Source organism: Helicoverpa zea, chromosome 10 (genome assembly GCF_022581195.2).
Source record: "Helicoverpa zea isolate HzStark_Cry1AcR chromosome 10, ilHelZeax1.1, whole genome shotgun sequence".
NCBI lineage: Eukaryota > Metazoa > Arthropoda > Insecta > Lepidoptera > Noctuidae > Helicoverpa > Helicoverpa zea.
Window position 1 is genome coordinate 10,454,399 of NC_061461.1, and position 15,534 is coordinate 10,469,932.

The following is a 15,534-nucleotide window of genomic DNA, read 5'->3' on the forward strand; positions in this document are numbered from 1 at the left end:
TACTTGTGGGTACTTATATCTACTAAGTTCTCTCTTCTCCATATGTATGTGGGCATTAGGGACATGAATTAATTTCCACAAATTCGTCCATTGAGAATACCGCTTCAGTATAGTCATTTGTCCCTATGTAGTTGTAGGTCTGTTCGTAAGTACCACTGAGCCTTAGAGATGTTCACAATGTGAAATTGAGACGCTAGACGTCTTGCCGATGCCCTAAAACTGCCTGCAAAGCTATATCTTTTGTTAGGGATAAGAGCTGTGATTTGAAGACAGGTACATAGGCACACCTCTGTATGATAACTTAAAAATCGTTATTTTTTATTCATGTATTGCTAATTAACGTTAATAGCTATTACTTCTAGAGTGTGCGATTAACCTATCCAACTTTCCACAGGAAACCACATGTTTGCCTAACTTTAATAAGACAAACTATTTCCAGCCAAGGCCAACACGCAAAAGAACTCGAACTATTAAACAGAAAGTTTCTACGACCAATAAATAATTTTCAACTCATAACGAACGGTTTATTTTGACCTGAAGTTTATGATAGATCGTCAAAACTTGACGGCACTCACAACTTGGTAAATTCGGGTTGTCAGAACTTCCCTGATGTTTGATGTTGAGTTCCCTTCATTTTATTGACACTTGAAATCGTAAACGCTGGCCGAGAGGGCCACCTGTCGCGTCAAGAGCATCTTAAGGGTCTTGGAAACTAAACGGCTTGTCGGTGAAGTTTTAGTTCAAAGACATTAGACAACACTGAAAAACTCATCATCTAGAACTATTGTTCCAAGTTATAATGCACACACAGAGATTGTGAATTGTATCAAATGTAAGTTAGTACCTAATGTATAAAGCTTTTCGTTGAACATTGAGCAAACTGCTGCAACTTTGGCTCTTTTGTGTAACACTCCGAAACTTATTCGGTCTTTGTACTGAAATAATCGTTGTTCACTGTACAGCAGAACTTTGATTCGTGTGTTTCTGACTAGAGTTTAGGATTGAAGAGAACATATTAATTCCGCTGTTTACGTAACCATCATAATTTATTTATTAGTTACCTTATACCAGCATGGCATCTCTGTATCCGCAATATCTATGATTGATCAGACATTAGGGCAGAAAGAATTTTCGAAGCAAACCTACGTACCTATTTAGAAAACAGAAACCTGATTTCTAAAAGACAGTCCAAAGGCACTTCTTAAAAATGGAGTGCCCCATTTGGGTTCTTGCTTACTTACTTCAAACGTTATGAGGCACACGCATTAACACTTTATAACAATAAGGCTGAGGCAAACAATTTTGCAACTTTCCACTATTAAAGCTTTCTTGGGTTGTGATTGCAACTTACCTTGATACCTACGTATAATACTAGGTATCAGTGGCGTAGCGTGGGTATCTGCCGCCCGGGGCAGTTGTCGATTTTGCCGCCCCTTCCAGCGTATTTTTTTTAACAAGTGTTACTGGCCGTTTGTCATTTTTAACCGACTTCAAAAAAGGGGTAGTTTTTTTCCCGCTGTGGGTTAGCAGCGATGAGGGAGTGTCAGACTCTTACTGACTAAAAACCGTCGTGTTCCGTCGAAGGCCTTTTATGTTCCAGAGACGCGGTAACTTTTTCAAACAACCCGCAGCCCTGGCAGAAGGGGGAGGTTCTCAAGTAGACTTTTCTTTTATATCTTTGTTACTTGATTTCTTGAAGGTTTTAAAATTCTTTTAGGTACGCAGGCTAGTGAAGTAGGTGCCTATAAGTATATATGAAATTGAAATAATTAAAAAAGCGGGGCTACTTTAAACTGTTTAACAAATTAATTTAAATTACGGGATTAACCGGGTTTACCTAAATTAGCACTCTGCTAAACGCATGTCGGCAGTTGTGTAGGTAAGCAAATGCAAATAAAGAAAAACTTGCCTATGTAGTTTCCAAATGCGCGAGCGAAGCGAGCGCGAAATTTTTATCGGACTTAAACCAAATATTACGTAAAATTTAGCCCAAACGTACTTTACTTTTTGTTTGTTGATAGATTTAAAAATAAGGGCATAGCGTTTTTGAATACGCGAGCGAAGCGAGCGCGAAATTTTTATCGGACTTAAAAAAACATTACGTAAAATTTTGCCCAAACGTACTTAACGTTTTGTTTGTTGACAAATGCAATAACAAGAGCCATAATATAGTTTCCGAATACGCGAGCGAAGCGAGCGCGAAATTTTTATCGGACTTTAACCAAATATTACGTAAAATTTAGCCCAAACATACTTAACATACTTAACTTTTTTTAGTTTTTGACAAATGCAAAATCAAGCGCATACAGTTTCTGAATACGCGAGCGAAGCGAGCGCGAAAATTTAATTATTTTTTATTTAAGACTAGTTGCGAACAATTTTTTTTAAACTGGGTAAATTTTGCCGCCCCCTAAAAGCTGCCGCCCGGGGAATTTGCCCCCCCTGCCCCCCCCACGCTACGCCACTGCTAGGTATAAACAGAAGCTGTTCAAACAGATCATTATGCAATCAAAGGAAAATATAACTAACAGTAGTAGAAGCAGCTTCCATCTTTTATAACTAATGAACTTCGTGAACTCTGCTCAAAGAGCCAGGATTCGATACCGATAAGACTATTTGCATAGACTTCGCGACCTCCACCCCGCAATAAAACGAAGTCGTAAAAACCGTCCGACTTTTGCTTTGAGAATAAAACATTTTCATGTTGATTAAAGACTTCTAGTGTAATATTTCAAAACATACATATTTTATAAGTCCGTTTACATACAGTCCGGAAAAGCCGAGTAGGTATTCTATTTCGTAGAAAATGGGGCATGGCTTTATATTTCCGTGTGAGACTACCATTTCTTTGATTGTTATGAACGTAAGTTACTTCCGAGACCTAGCACGAAGCTCTATTCCTAATCTAAGTATTCCGGTCGTTAGGTAGTGTGCCATTTACTGTTATTTACTACGTTTAATGTCGTTTGCCGAATTATATTAAGGCCGTTCTCTAGGAAAGATTATTTTTCCCGAAGGAGGAAGTTCGATGTTATTTTGGGGATGTTGGAATTAGTGTATTGCGTCTTAAACCTCTAGAACACTCCAGGTCATACGAAATTCAAAAAAAGCCTGCAGTATCGATTCGTTGAAATAAAATGTTCCCTACCTACTCATTACAAGCACAATCTTACAGGACGGACCAGCCTGTTCGATATTAGAAATAGAAATGGTCTATAAAAAGTTATTGGAACCATTTATGTCAGAATGTGCTAGCATTGCAATATAACCCAGACTTGCAGGATAAGCATATGTGCTAGCTTTAGCTTAGTGGGCCCATTACTTAGACACAGATTGCAATATTGAAATGAGTTTTGAAAATATAAGAAATTCAATGCGTTACCGTAAATGTTATATTTCTAAATATTATAACGCAAAAGTTACGTTGTCTGTCGCACGTCAAAACTGCTGACCCCTTTTAAATAAAATTGGGTACCTAGCCTAGAACCTGAGAAAGGACATAGGCTTTTTATCCGGGTGCGGGCAATAGTTCCCTCGGCACATGAGGAGCAGTTATTAATACGGATAAACAAGATAAGGCAAAAAGGTTTAGTTGTAGGGTGTAAAACGGGCCTGTAATAAATGGATAAACATACCCTAAAGTTAGCGATCAAAGGATATTAGTCCAATGGACCTTGCAGGCTAGTAGGTTTTATAAATAAACCTTGAGCTTAGTAGGATTTGTTTGAGGATTTCAGCATCGAGGTAAATATTTACTTAGAGGTTTTTGCGTAGTTAGGGCCATGAATACTACTAGGTACACTAAATACCATTAAAGTCTTAAATACAAAGCTTTTTGAGATATTATGTAGGTCCCTACTATCGTGCAAATGCTTACCTCGTGAACGGTACTGTAGAAACACAGCCCTTATTATACCCATTGTCAGGCCCGCCGTAAGCGGGCGTGCAAGGCGTGCACCGCACGCGGGCGGCACGTCCTAGGGGGCGGCAAATCGAGCGACCTATCACGTAATATTAAAAAAAAACAATATATTTTTACCAATTATTTGATTTCAATATTTCTGAACACAGCAATAGCGCTAAGAATATTACTTACACTGCCGGTTTCAGTTACATCTGTTGATCATTTTCAAAATTAAAAATTATTAAAAACGATTTAAGATCAACCATTAGCGTAGCGTGGGGGGAGAAAGCAGGGGGGGCAAATGCCCTGGGCGGCACTATTTAGGGGGCGGCAAAATTAACCCATACGGCAAAATTAAACCATAATTACGTAATAAAAATATTTTTACTAAAAATAGATGAGTAGATTAGCAATTAAATTTCAGAAAAAGCCGCCCTCGCTTTGGTCGTCCCCTATCAATTTTGACGGGTTCATCCTTTGCATCCCCAAAAAAATTCGCGCTCGCTGCGCTCGCGCCTCCATTCATGTCAGTTATCGCAGTCGCAATTTATCTTTGTTTAATTGTTGAAGCATTCAATTCCGAAAAATCATTTTTCGCGCACGTCCGTTATAGCTTTTTGTTTACTTTGGCTTTTTATGATATGTTTACTTCATGAAAACTCTAAGGAAAAAATCGCGCTCGCTTCGCTCGCGGCTTCATGTACATTTGCACTTCATTTCTGAGCATATCTTTCTTTTTGACTTTGCTTTGTTAATTTACAGTGGTTTTAATTTGTTTTGTGTCCTTAGACTAAAAAAATTTCGCGCTCGCTTCGCTCGCGCTTCCTTACATATGAAATATGTCTCATGCGTTGACTTTTTCAACGGGAAACCCACCAAAAACCATTAATAACATATTTTACTGAAATTAAACATTGCTATAGATATTTAAGTTCGTTAGTTTAAGTTACCCATAATCTGTTCTAAGCACTTTGATATACATCATGTTGGTAAGTACCTACCTATTAATCACAATCTTTCAATACATAGGGGCCACTTGGGTAATGATTGCACTGCATTGATGCCCCAATGAGAGCGGTGCATGTACATATTTTTTTCTGTTGGACAAGTAAAATGGATATGAATGGGCAGGGGGGTCCGGACCCCCTGGACTCCCCCCCCCCTTATATATTTAAAAAAAAAAACCAGTATAATATGTAGTCGTAGGGCGGCATAATCGGTTTTGCACGCGGGCGAACAAACAGCTAGCGGCGGGCCTGCCCATTGTGCCTATAGAATTCAGGTGTGTCCGAAAGGGATTCACCGAGCTTGCTAAACGGCCCCACTTTTTTATACCCGCTGCTAAAGGGCTGTTTGCGGATTTTTACATCTGGTCCAGTAGTTACAGAGGTCGCCTCTACTCCCAACATGTCATGTACAAAAACATATCTAAAGAAACTCAGCAGTATAAGTATCTTGTGAAAAATTCACTTTCCCCATTCATCATCGGAATAAACTTATGGTGAAACCTACAAAATAACTAGCCCTAAATACATGGATTAGGTACCTATCAACTAAATCATAGGTTTCCCTTGCTAAAACATTAACAAAGGTCAACTTTCTGAGCTAGGTATGGCATAAGTCACAATCGATCTTAATGAAACTAAAATAACAAACTCCATGGATATTTTCGGGCAAATTGCTTTTTCTCAACCTTAGCGTGGGTTTGAAAGGTTACTGCAGTATTTTCAGATGATTTATTAACTTCACCTGTATATCGTAAATATTCCGCGACAGGAAACCAATGTAGGTTATTAAATAAGAAAGCCATTTACCAACTATAGCCGTCACAAGAAAAACGATAAAAGCTGTACAAAATTGATGTACTAAAAATATTTAATGTAATGAACAGCTTTAAACTATGTACATATGTATATTGTTTTGCCGGAAAATAACAGTTTCTTACCTTTACTGGAATTAAATTTCCTTCAGTTTTCCGCCGTCTCATCTTAGTCATTTTGCTAAGAAAAGTGTTGCTGAAAAAAGTGCTTGTTAGCAGAAAGTTAATCAGTATTTCTTAGAGAGGTACCCAATATAATTCAAACCATAAGGTACCATAACCCATTTCTGCCATTGGTACCTAACAGTAAGTAGAAACTAAACAGTGACCGCAAGAAAAGTACCCATCCGACAACGGATCACAGCGTCCCAAAATAAATTTCCGAGAAAAACTGTATATCATACTGAGCTTCTCGATCGCTTCTCGAAAATCCTGTATTTTATAGCGCACTACGTTTTATTCGGACAGGTATTAGTGGACTATTGGACAACAGGGAATAAATCACCCTTGAGTCCCTGAGAGGGATGACAGGGGTTACAAGCCACGTCGTTTTCTCCACTTAATTGTCCTGATGATCGACTTAGGGACGTGAATCTAAGAGGCATTAAGTCCCTTAATGTTATCGTTGATTCTTGAAGACTTTACCTAGTTAATGACAGTTTGATTCCTTTTATGGGCTAGAAGCATACGAAGACTATTATAGTATCTATTGTTTATGTATTTTAGTCGTATAAATGTGACTTCTCATTGACCTAACCTCTAGACTTATGACGTGCGGTCCTATTATAATTTTTGGTATGGGGCGAGGCAAAAAGCTTTTAGCTCAATGCGTTGAACGCCTATAGATATTATTGTTTTCAGTAGTTTCGTGTGCACTGAAAAAATAAGTCAAACAAACTGATATCACGGCGCGCTTTCATATTTTTACCTGAAAGTCTTTTCAGCGGAGAAAAGGCACGAGTTCTTTGATCAACGTTTTATCAAAATATTATTTGTAATATACATTAAGCGAGTTCATGTTTGCGAAGACTGAAATATTTAGACGTATATCAATACCAAATCTTTGAATGTTTAGGAAAAGATGGAAAAACATGCGATCAATGCAAATGTAGGTAAGCTTTTGTGCGCAATAAATATGGGCCAGCAATCAGTTTGCTCTGCTTTGTGTAGATACAGCGCGTTTCATCTTTGTTTAGTTTCTATGCAGGAAACTCTTTTATATTGTAGCTTTTGTGTCACAATGCGAGATATCAACTGCCATTGCAAACAGTTGTATTATATTGAAATAACTATCTATAAAATATTACCGCTACACTAGATTTGGCAGATACGTACTAAGTTAGATAACTATGGGAATATAGTCCTGTATAGTCACGAAGGGATAGTTTCTAAAAAAATCAATGCTTTGATAATTAAAGAATTCCTTATCGTAAAATTGCAGCTGCAAGTCCGGATATTGGACTCTCAAATTACTAGGGTGGGTATTATAATAGATTAGCAGCGCTATTATAATCTATGGAATTGATAGCTATAGGTTACATTGTTATAAATATAATTTAATAGACTGGCTGAGGTCGGCCTTGTTGGTCATATCACCATGCGTCATATCCCATACCTAGCATCCAGGTTCATCCTAGGTTTGATAGTTTAGATACTAGATACCTACCTCGTGCTGAAAATAGGTACAAAACAAATGAAAATAAGGGAAGACAGGTTTCCTTCACCTTTACTGAAAACAAGTACCTAACCGAGGAATACGCAAAGAATTGAACACAAAACTTAATAAAATATGAATCAGTTTAGGGACTTAGGTAAATGGTGGGAAAACTTCAGTCCCGTCTGGGTAAGCTTTACATTTGTCCAATAAATGAGATTTATTCAGAGACTTACACAGTACTTACTCAGGCACTTCATTACAACCCTAACTTTCTTTGAACTCTATACAGAACTTATTTTTAGAAAACATAGTAGACCGGTTTTCGGGTGTAAATATTTTCAGTCCTGTAGGTTAATAGGTCGGGAGAAAAGCTTCTTTCATTATCAATTGTTATGATCGCAATATTGTCAGTGAAAATCATTCAGGATTGAAATGTGAAAATGCGAACAAAAACTTTCTACGTGTGCTTTATCTAGGTACCTATTTGTTCTGTGTGTGCAATATGTGAATTATGTTTATATAGCTCCACTGAATAATACTGGTACTTTTTAAACATTCGTATGTTTAAGAATAGAAAAATGCTCAAACCGGTAAATACCTGATTAATTTCGGCAATCCGAAATTTTGTATATCTCCCGTCTGTTTGACATCACACTTGCAATAAATTAGGGCTGAGAAACAAAATAAAAGAGGCACATTTTTTAACTAAATTTATTCTCAAAACTATTCTTTTAGAAATCCTACAATAGTAATCGAGTCCAGGTCCAACACTGTTTTTTCTCCAGACAAATAAATTATAATAACAATCACAACGGATCCTCAAAGTATCCATCAGATAAATGTTAAATAAATAATATTTTTATTATTTTTTTCTAACAACTAATTCATCTAAACACAATAATTATTTCGCTAACATAACTTGGTAAATTACTCTACTTACTTGATTTCGGTTACATTTATCTATGATTTTTAATAAAAATATAAGTTTACTTACAATATTATTAATGAATTTTAGTACAACTTGAAGTCGATTTTTATATATTTTGTTATTTTATACAGTAAAATAATCATAATTAACACTGAATAGTTTTCTGCCACAATAAGTACTTAACCCCTGAATTCATAGCATGTTTTCCCCACAATAATAAAAGATGAATTAAAAAGAAATCATCTGTCAAAATACCGAATAATATCTGTCAAAGTGACAGTCAGCTGATTATAATAATGGCGACTACTTACCTATAAGTTTAAGCGCATATTCAACGACTTACATTCTGTATGTTGACACATTTTACTATTACAAGTATTTGACTTTTCATACATCGGATTACAGCACATGGGAATCGCATCCACACCCTTCGGTTTTCAACCTTAAATCCACATTGAGGTATTTGGCTACGGAATATGTCTAACTACATTTTTAAGCGGGAAGATAATTATGGAAGTTCACCTTATCTAGGTAATCTAATGATATGGCTGCGATCGCTTAAATTCGACATAGCAACATCAGAAAACTGGGGACTGCAATAAAATTAGAAAATTGAAACGATTATAGGGTAGTAAAATAAATTCGTATGCTAACGATCAAAGTTTTCAGTGCGCGCGACAATATTTTCCCTAAGTTTAACTCTGAACAGCTCTGATACTCAAGTCATAATTGCGTCTTTAACTTGTTACATAAAAGTTTCACGTTCTATTCTTATGCTCTCGTTACAATCTTATATTCTCCTGAGATGTATAATTTTTCAACTATTAAAACACTATTTTTTAAGGTACATTTCACACGCGCTCATTGCATTATTTACTACACTTTGAAATCCAATTTTCTTAAATCTACACGAGGAGGAAGGGGAAACGTATTCATCACAACACATCACCGGGCACAGCCGTACCTCGAAGTAAAACATAAACAACACCATGATTTAGTAACTCAGAGCTACCGCATCATATTACTCATAACGGTCATATCATAATTTGGCATATTACTTTTATCAAAAACGATGGCCCACGCAGTATTTTCAAAATACATTATTAAACATTGATTTATAAATCGAATATAAAATAATTTGAAAAACTTGATAGAAATAGGTACACAGTACACGAAATTAGCCCTAAAGGAGGTTATTAACTACTATTTTATATTTTTACATTTAACACTACCTATTTGTTACATGATTACAGTTTAGTTTTCTTTATCTACATAATAATTAAACATTTATTACTTGAACTTTTGTATTACTCAACGGCATATCACCGACATCTATGAACCTTGTTACTTGCCAACCATTTAGGATGATCGACCATCATAGAAGTCATTTTATAATGACAAGAAAACTTTATTTTAAGCTTTATCCGGTTACGCAAATATTGCGAACGACTTACGAGAACTTCAAAGTTAAATTACTTCTATCTCTGGATACAAGAGAGATGCATTATTTATGAAAATAATGCTCTTAAACATTCTTCTAACGACAGAAATATTATTAAGCCTCACTCGATCAACAGCAGATGATTATCACATTCCGAGAGAACGCACAATTTATTCGCGCGTGAATACGAATTCGTTGTAATGATTCCAACGATTTTCCTCTGAATCCACTCCTGGTTTAAGCTCAGCAGCCCCGCCAGCGGTGCCGCTGCCACAGCTCGCAGTCAGCTTGAAACCGTTCTCGTACAGCATATCGAAAGCTTGTTCAATGAACGAGTGCTTTAAAAAGAAACGAGAAGTGTACCTGTCAGCAAGTCCGTGGTCTGGATCTCGGGACTCGTTCAGGGTTTCTCCGAACACATCACGGCAAAGGTTCACCTTTCCACAGACGAGGATACGCGATAACTTGCGGAACTTGACATCAGCGAGTCCGTCGCGGCCGAACGCGAAGCTCCCTCGGTAGCCGACGGTGATGCAGCCCTTCTCGCGGTTCGGAGGACGAGGATCAGCATCTCGAACCGCGTTTTCTAGTCCGGCGAGTCTGTAGTGTTTGGCTTCACGAGCCAGTCGTTTGTGTTCTCGGAAACACTCCGGAAGCACGAGGCCGCCGTCTCGGAGATAATCCAAAACATAACGAAAGAGAACTCCGTCCCGGTCGAAGAAGATGCGTCCGCGGGCGTCGCGCGGATGGTCGGAGTCTTGAAGCGCGGCGGCGGGCAGCGAGTCGGGCTCGCGGAGCAGCGTGTCGCGCGTCGTGGCGTAGTGCACGCCGCCCACGTTGAGCTCGAGGACCTCGGGCGGCGCGTCCGCCATGGCTGAGGGTTGAGGGCGCAGTGTCGGAGCGACTGCGCGTCCCTCGCTCCTCCCTGACCCACTTACCGCGCGTCTCGGCGCCGCCGCGCGAGCCCATCAATAACGCACGCCCGGGTTACTGACTCGAACGTAATTATTTCCTACCCTTTCGAAGGAAAACTCCTCCGTAAAAGCCTTCAAGGTCGATGTCTATTGTTAGCTAACAGATGGTATATAATTCTTTGATTCGTCTAAATGTTATTATTTGCTTTGCTCTTTTGTGTCCTTAATAAATTGTGTTCTGACAAAAAAATGTTACACTCCGCGTTTCCGTTTCCGTTCTCAACTGTTTGTGGAAAGATCTAACGTGTTATTATAAGCGTATTGGCAGCCATCAGTCATATCTAAATGAAAGTAACTCATATTAAATCCACTAGAGCATAAACCTTGAAAGTCTTTCAGGCGTTAATGGGATGTCTCCCAAGGCACATATTTAGGGAGAAACTTTTTCATTCAACCGCCGACCCTAGCACATTATTTTTAATACTTTCTCCCGACTCTCGCGTGTCGAAAATTACAAGCTCGCCTCCCTAGCGGAATCATTTCATGTAACCTGTAGCTTGTTACAAAAATACCTTAATCAAGTAATAATACTTGAAACTATGAAACCACCTGTAGGTTTTCCTCGAGTTCAGGGTTATTTACGTCGATACTCACTTATTCAGTGACAAATCGCGTATTCGACAGAATAAGGAATCTTGATGGATTGTTTACTTTGTGAATATATCACGTTTATGCGTCTTTTGCGATCATAAAAGTGCGGTTTACATTGGGGAAAAATGTTGCCTTGACCTTCATCCCTCTGGGAAACTTAAGATGAAAATTTCTCAGGGAGGCATCAACATTTGATAAAACGGAATCTGCAGCGCGCTGAGAGTTTTTACTGATTACTACAGTAATGAGTGAGTCGAGGCCTTTTATTACGGTCTCGGGAGATAAGCTTTTGTTTTCTGCACATTTGCGAGATGGAGGTTGACGCGAGAGCTTAATGTAATTAAAAATTCCCGTCGAGTCGTTCCATTTGTCAAGTTTTGCACGTAGCGGTTAATTTTAATATTATATTAACGTGTAAAAATTAAGGTATAAAATAAAACTAATAGAGATGCGCTTTTAAGCTGTTTGTATTTTAACTTTAATCAAATAAATTACTAATACCACATTACAGTCATGGGTAAACTCTCCCAATATCACATATCATTCAAAATACATATGAGTTACAGTTCATCTCGACGGATATCAAAATCCGTAAAAGTAAATTTTTCGATGTCCATCTGATTCCTAAATTCGCATTTTTCTATTTTACTACTGGGGCTGCCTGTGGTTTTCAGCCAATGCATCCTGTAAACACAGTAGGAATTTCTAGAAATTACGAGAAAACTAATTACAAAGCTGCGGAGACTTTAATTTGTCCGCTGGTCGCTCTGCGTAATGAATCGTGGTTTCGTATTCATTACGAGTTGCTAGGTTTCCCTGCGACGGATAGTATTAAATTGTAGCAAGATAAAAGTAAATCATTTTGTATACGAATATTTTCGTATCGAGTTGTGAATTTCAGAGGCCTAGCCGTTAAATGAGATTCGCCGCAGGGTGTTGGGAAATTCTTGATTGCATTTTTTTCGCTGCAAAATTGTACCCGAATAACAATGGCCGGAATTTTGCATCGTAAAATGAAGGGCGATAATACTTTTTGCATTTCACGACTAAAGTTGACACTTTATAAAGTTTGTTCATTGAAATTTTAAAGTGTGGAAAATGTTTCGAAGCGATTTATTTTGTTGGCTGAAGTCAGAATAGTGTATTGCTTTTATAGAGGCTTCCGCAATATTATTTCATGCAATCTTTATGTCCATTTCGATTGTATGGGTTGGCCGCCTATCAAATTCATTTTTAAACTGCTCGGTAGCTGATAAATATCGCCATATCGCCATAGCAATTACCTATTCATTTTATTTCAGAGAACTATCAGTTATTCGTTTTTAATTACGGTAGTTTATTGATACGAAGAATTCGTGATAAAGGAATTCAATTTGTTCTCTTCCAGTATTAATTTTGAAAACTTACATGGCCTCCATTTTGTCAGAAGGTCCTTGCATGTGGCCGAGCACAGTTCCATGGGGCGTATTCTTGCACCATCCTCGAAGACCAAGCTTCTGAGCTTGCTCTTTCGTATACTGTAGACAAAAATACCAACTTAAATATGTTGAACGGCTAGCTTCTGCCAGCGGTTTCTTCCGCGTCTTATGAATTAATCTGCGCACTTAAAAGAAGTACCCTTTAGCCTTACTCGATAAACCAGATAAGCAAACAATAGCAAACTCCTTGAGCTTTTGTAGGTAATATTAGTAGGTATAGAAGTAGATTATAGTCTACCTATGCTCGTATCGATTCGAATCGTAAGAACTAATGTTTCGCTTGAAGGATTCGTCCAAAGATAACATTATAGCACCGCGGCAATTATTGAAGTCTTGGTGCAGACAGTACAAAAATGGTTGTGAGTACATCCATATCCGATATGGATCGAAATTCCCATACATGCACATTGCACATTCTTTAAATTCAGGAGCAAGAAAAAGTCGTTGGAGTATATAAGAGAGTACAGACCTAAGGGCGTGTATATGGGTAGACATAGGTAGAGTAGGCACATATGTACAAAGGGATAATACATAAGGCAGTACAAAAGAGGATACATAGGGAATGGAGAATGTATAAGAAATTAGATTGAAATTATTAGAAGGGACAGTGTTAGTAAATGAGGAATTGTTAAGGGAAGTACATAAGATAGCACACAGGAGAATACATAGCTTGAGTAAATAAGTGAGTTTATACATAGAGTAGCAGACAAGGGTACATATTATAATGAACAAATAAGTGTGACATCACAAGTAAATTAGGGTTGTGTGCATACCTACATTGCCCAATTCTACATACACATAAGTAGATATGAGGCTTAACTGTTGTAATTAACTGGAATTGAATGTTGACGCCGAAGAATATACTGTAAGTCTATATAATCATTGCAAAAAAAGTATTGATTAATTGATGAAGTCCTGAAAGCAGCATGAGGTCCAAGAAATTAGCTTTCAACAGTAATTCACCTAATTAAGAGTACCACTTTTTGTCTGCTAAATAACAACCGTAGAAATTAGTATTAATAATAAAAAGAGACAATATTCAGGTTTCTAACATTGAGATTCTGAATGTAATGAGTCAAAATATGTAGTACAGGTTGGCATTGAAACCAATATTTTTATTTGATATCTAAGTATTTGGTCACTGGGTTGTCTTAGGGGCGGAGTTAGCACTTTTGCATACCTTTCGAAAATAAACCCCCTGAACTGTCCCAAATACTTCAAAATCTGCAGATTTCAAGGCCATAGTTCTTCTAACCAATGTATTGTGGGAACAACTCTTAACATAAACTGTTAAAATTCTTTAACAGTTTTTTGCAAATGCACTATTGTGACAGCGACTTAGTGAAAATGTCATTGTGAAGTATAATTTCTGAACTGTGTCTATTGTTTTTGAAAAGCTTTAAATAAGGTTGTAATGCAAACGAAAAACAACATGCTTTTTTACTTTCCTTATTAAGTTTCCTTTGATTTTGTATGTTCATTCAGTCATCACATTTTTAATGTGGGTATAAATAAAGACAGTAATTAAATAAATTGCCAATTAATGTTTTGTACTAAATTCACAATTAGCAGATTAGTAGAGTTCACTTCGACCGAACGTCTCACATTGATTTGCATGAGAGCTTGGCTGCCTTATTTTAAATTAGTTCTGTGTCATAATCAATCAGGCTTTAAAAGTAAATATAGGTGTCTAGACAAAAACCCAAGAACTAAAACCAAAGAAACTTAAATTGTAGAAGTGTGAAATGTGGTGGCTGTTAAATAAACTATTATCATATGTTGAATTGTTTAATCACGTTAAGTCTAAATCTGAGTGCACTATCCGTTACATTTTTAGTTACGAAAATGATTAGGTATTAGGTAATGAAATGAGCAGCAGATTCCTGCCCTACCATCCTCAGTCTGTACAAGAGAATCTTCGATATCTATGAGCCACCTACAGAAGTATTAGTACCTACTCTTCTGTAGGTATATTCATAAAAGTGTAATTCAACTATTAATTACATACCTTTCGGAAGAATACTCCTTGCACCCGGCCAAATACTTCGAAGTCGACCGATTTAGCGCCACTCATTGCAGCTACCGTAACGTAGTTGCTTCTGAAAGCGGCAGTCACGGCTGATAAGATTAATACACGCAGCATTTAATTTAATATATTTCTAAAATAAAAATAAACAAAACGCACTGCTTATGAATTTTGTGTTTCACACTGTCGGGAAAATAGCTTTTCTTTTTTTCCAGATTGCACGAAAACAGTTGACATTAACGTTCCTTTCTACTAAAACAGAAACCCAAACGGGTGCCCATTTAAACGAAGTAATTTTAATAACTTTAGAACATGAATTTAAATCATTCGTGAAAAAGTTATAACTTTTAAAAGAAATAAAATTTAAAATACCTACTTTGTTACAAGAAGTTCAATTAATTTAAATTTTTACGTTGAGAATCCGTACAACGGAACGCTTTTCGCGAGCGCATGGTGACCCCATGTTCCGTTTCATGTACCATTTTTTTTCATATCCATACTTTTTGCGACAAAAGAAGCCAGTAAGTCTGACACCAGTCTAATCAAGGGGTATCGGGTTGCCCGGGTAACTGGGTTGAGGAGGTCAGATAGGCAGTCGCTTCTTGTAAAGCACTGGTACTCAGCTGTATCCGGTTAGACTGGAAGCCTACCCCAACATAGTTTGGGAAAAAGGCTCGGAGGATGATGATGACTTTTTGCGACAAAATGTAGCTTCA

At 37.4% G+C, this 15,534-nt stretch overlaps 2 protein-coding genes across 3 annotated transcripts; both read right to left on the reverse strand.

The window, feature by feature from the left end:
- Positions 1–8,077: 8,077 nt before the first annotated feature.
- On the reverse strand, positions 8,078–11,629 carry LOC124633620 (BTB/POZ domain-containing protein KCTD12). Its single transcript, XM_047168898.1, has one exon. The coding sequence runs from the start codon at positions 10,619–10,621 to the stop codon at positions 9,920–9,922; it is 702 nt and encodes a 233-aa protein (XP_047024854.1). The 5' UTR covers positions 10,622–11,629; the 3' UTR covers positions 8,078–9,919.
- A 134-nt stretch (positions 11,630–11,763) lies between these two features.
- Positions 11,764–15,098, reverse strand: LOC124633622 (acylphosphatase-1-like). Of its 2 annotated transcripts, XM_047168902.1 has the most exons (4): positions 14,978–15,098; positions 14,801–14,891; positions 12,722–12,831; positions 11,764–11,998 (listed from the first exon to the last, which is right to left on the reverse strand). In XM_047168902.1, exons 2-4 carry the CDS (start codon positions 14,864–14,866, stop codon positions 11,875–11,877), a joined length of 300 nt encoding a protein of 99 aa, XP_047024858.1. In that variant the 5' UTR covers positions 14,867–14,891; positions 14,978–15,098; the 3' UTR covers positions 11,764–11,874. The 2 variants fall into 2 exon arrangements, with proteins under 2 accessions (XP_047024858.1, XP_047024857.1); XM_047168901.1 differs by having other exon boundaries at positions 14,801–15,048.
- Positions 15,099–15,534: the final 436 nt, after the last annotated feature.

Bases quoted from the DNA above. Each gene is read 5' to 3' on its own strand.
- LOC124633620 (XM_047168898.1), bottom strand. From the start codon at position 10,621: ATGGCGGACGCGCCGCCCGAGGTCCTCGAGCTCAACGTGGGCGGCGTG.
- LOC124633622 (XM_047168901.1), bottom strand. From the start codon at position 14,935: ATGCTGCGTGTATTAATCTTATCAGCCGTGACTGCCGCTTTCAGAAGC. The intron at 12,832-14,800 runs GTATGTAATTAA...TTTTGTCTACAG, and splicing joins AAGGAGTATTCTTCCGAAAG to TATACGAAAGAGCAAGCTCA. The intron at 11,999-12,721 runs GTAAGTTTTCAA...CTGTGTTTACAG, and splicing joins TCTGACAAAATGGAGGCCAT to GATGCATTGGCTGAAAACCA.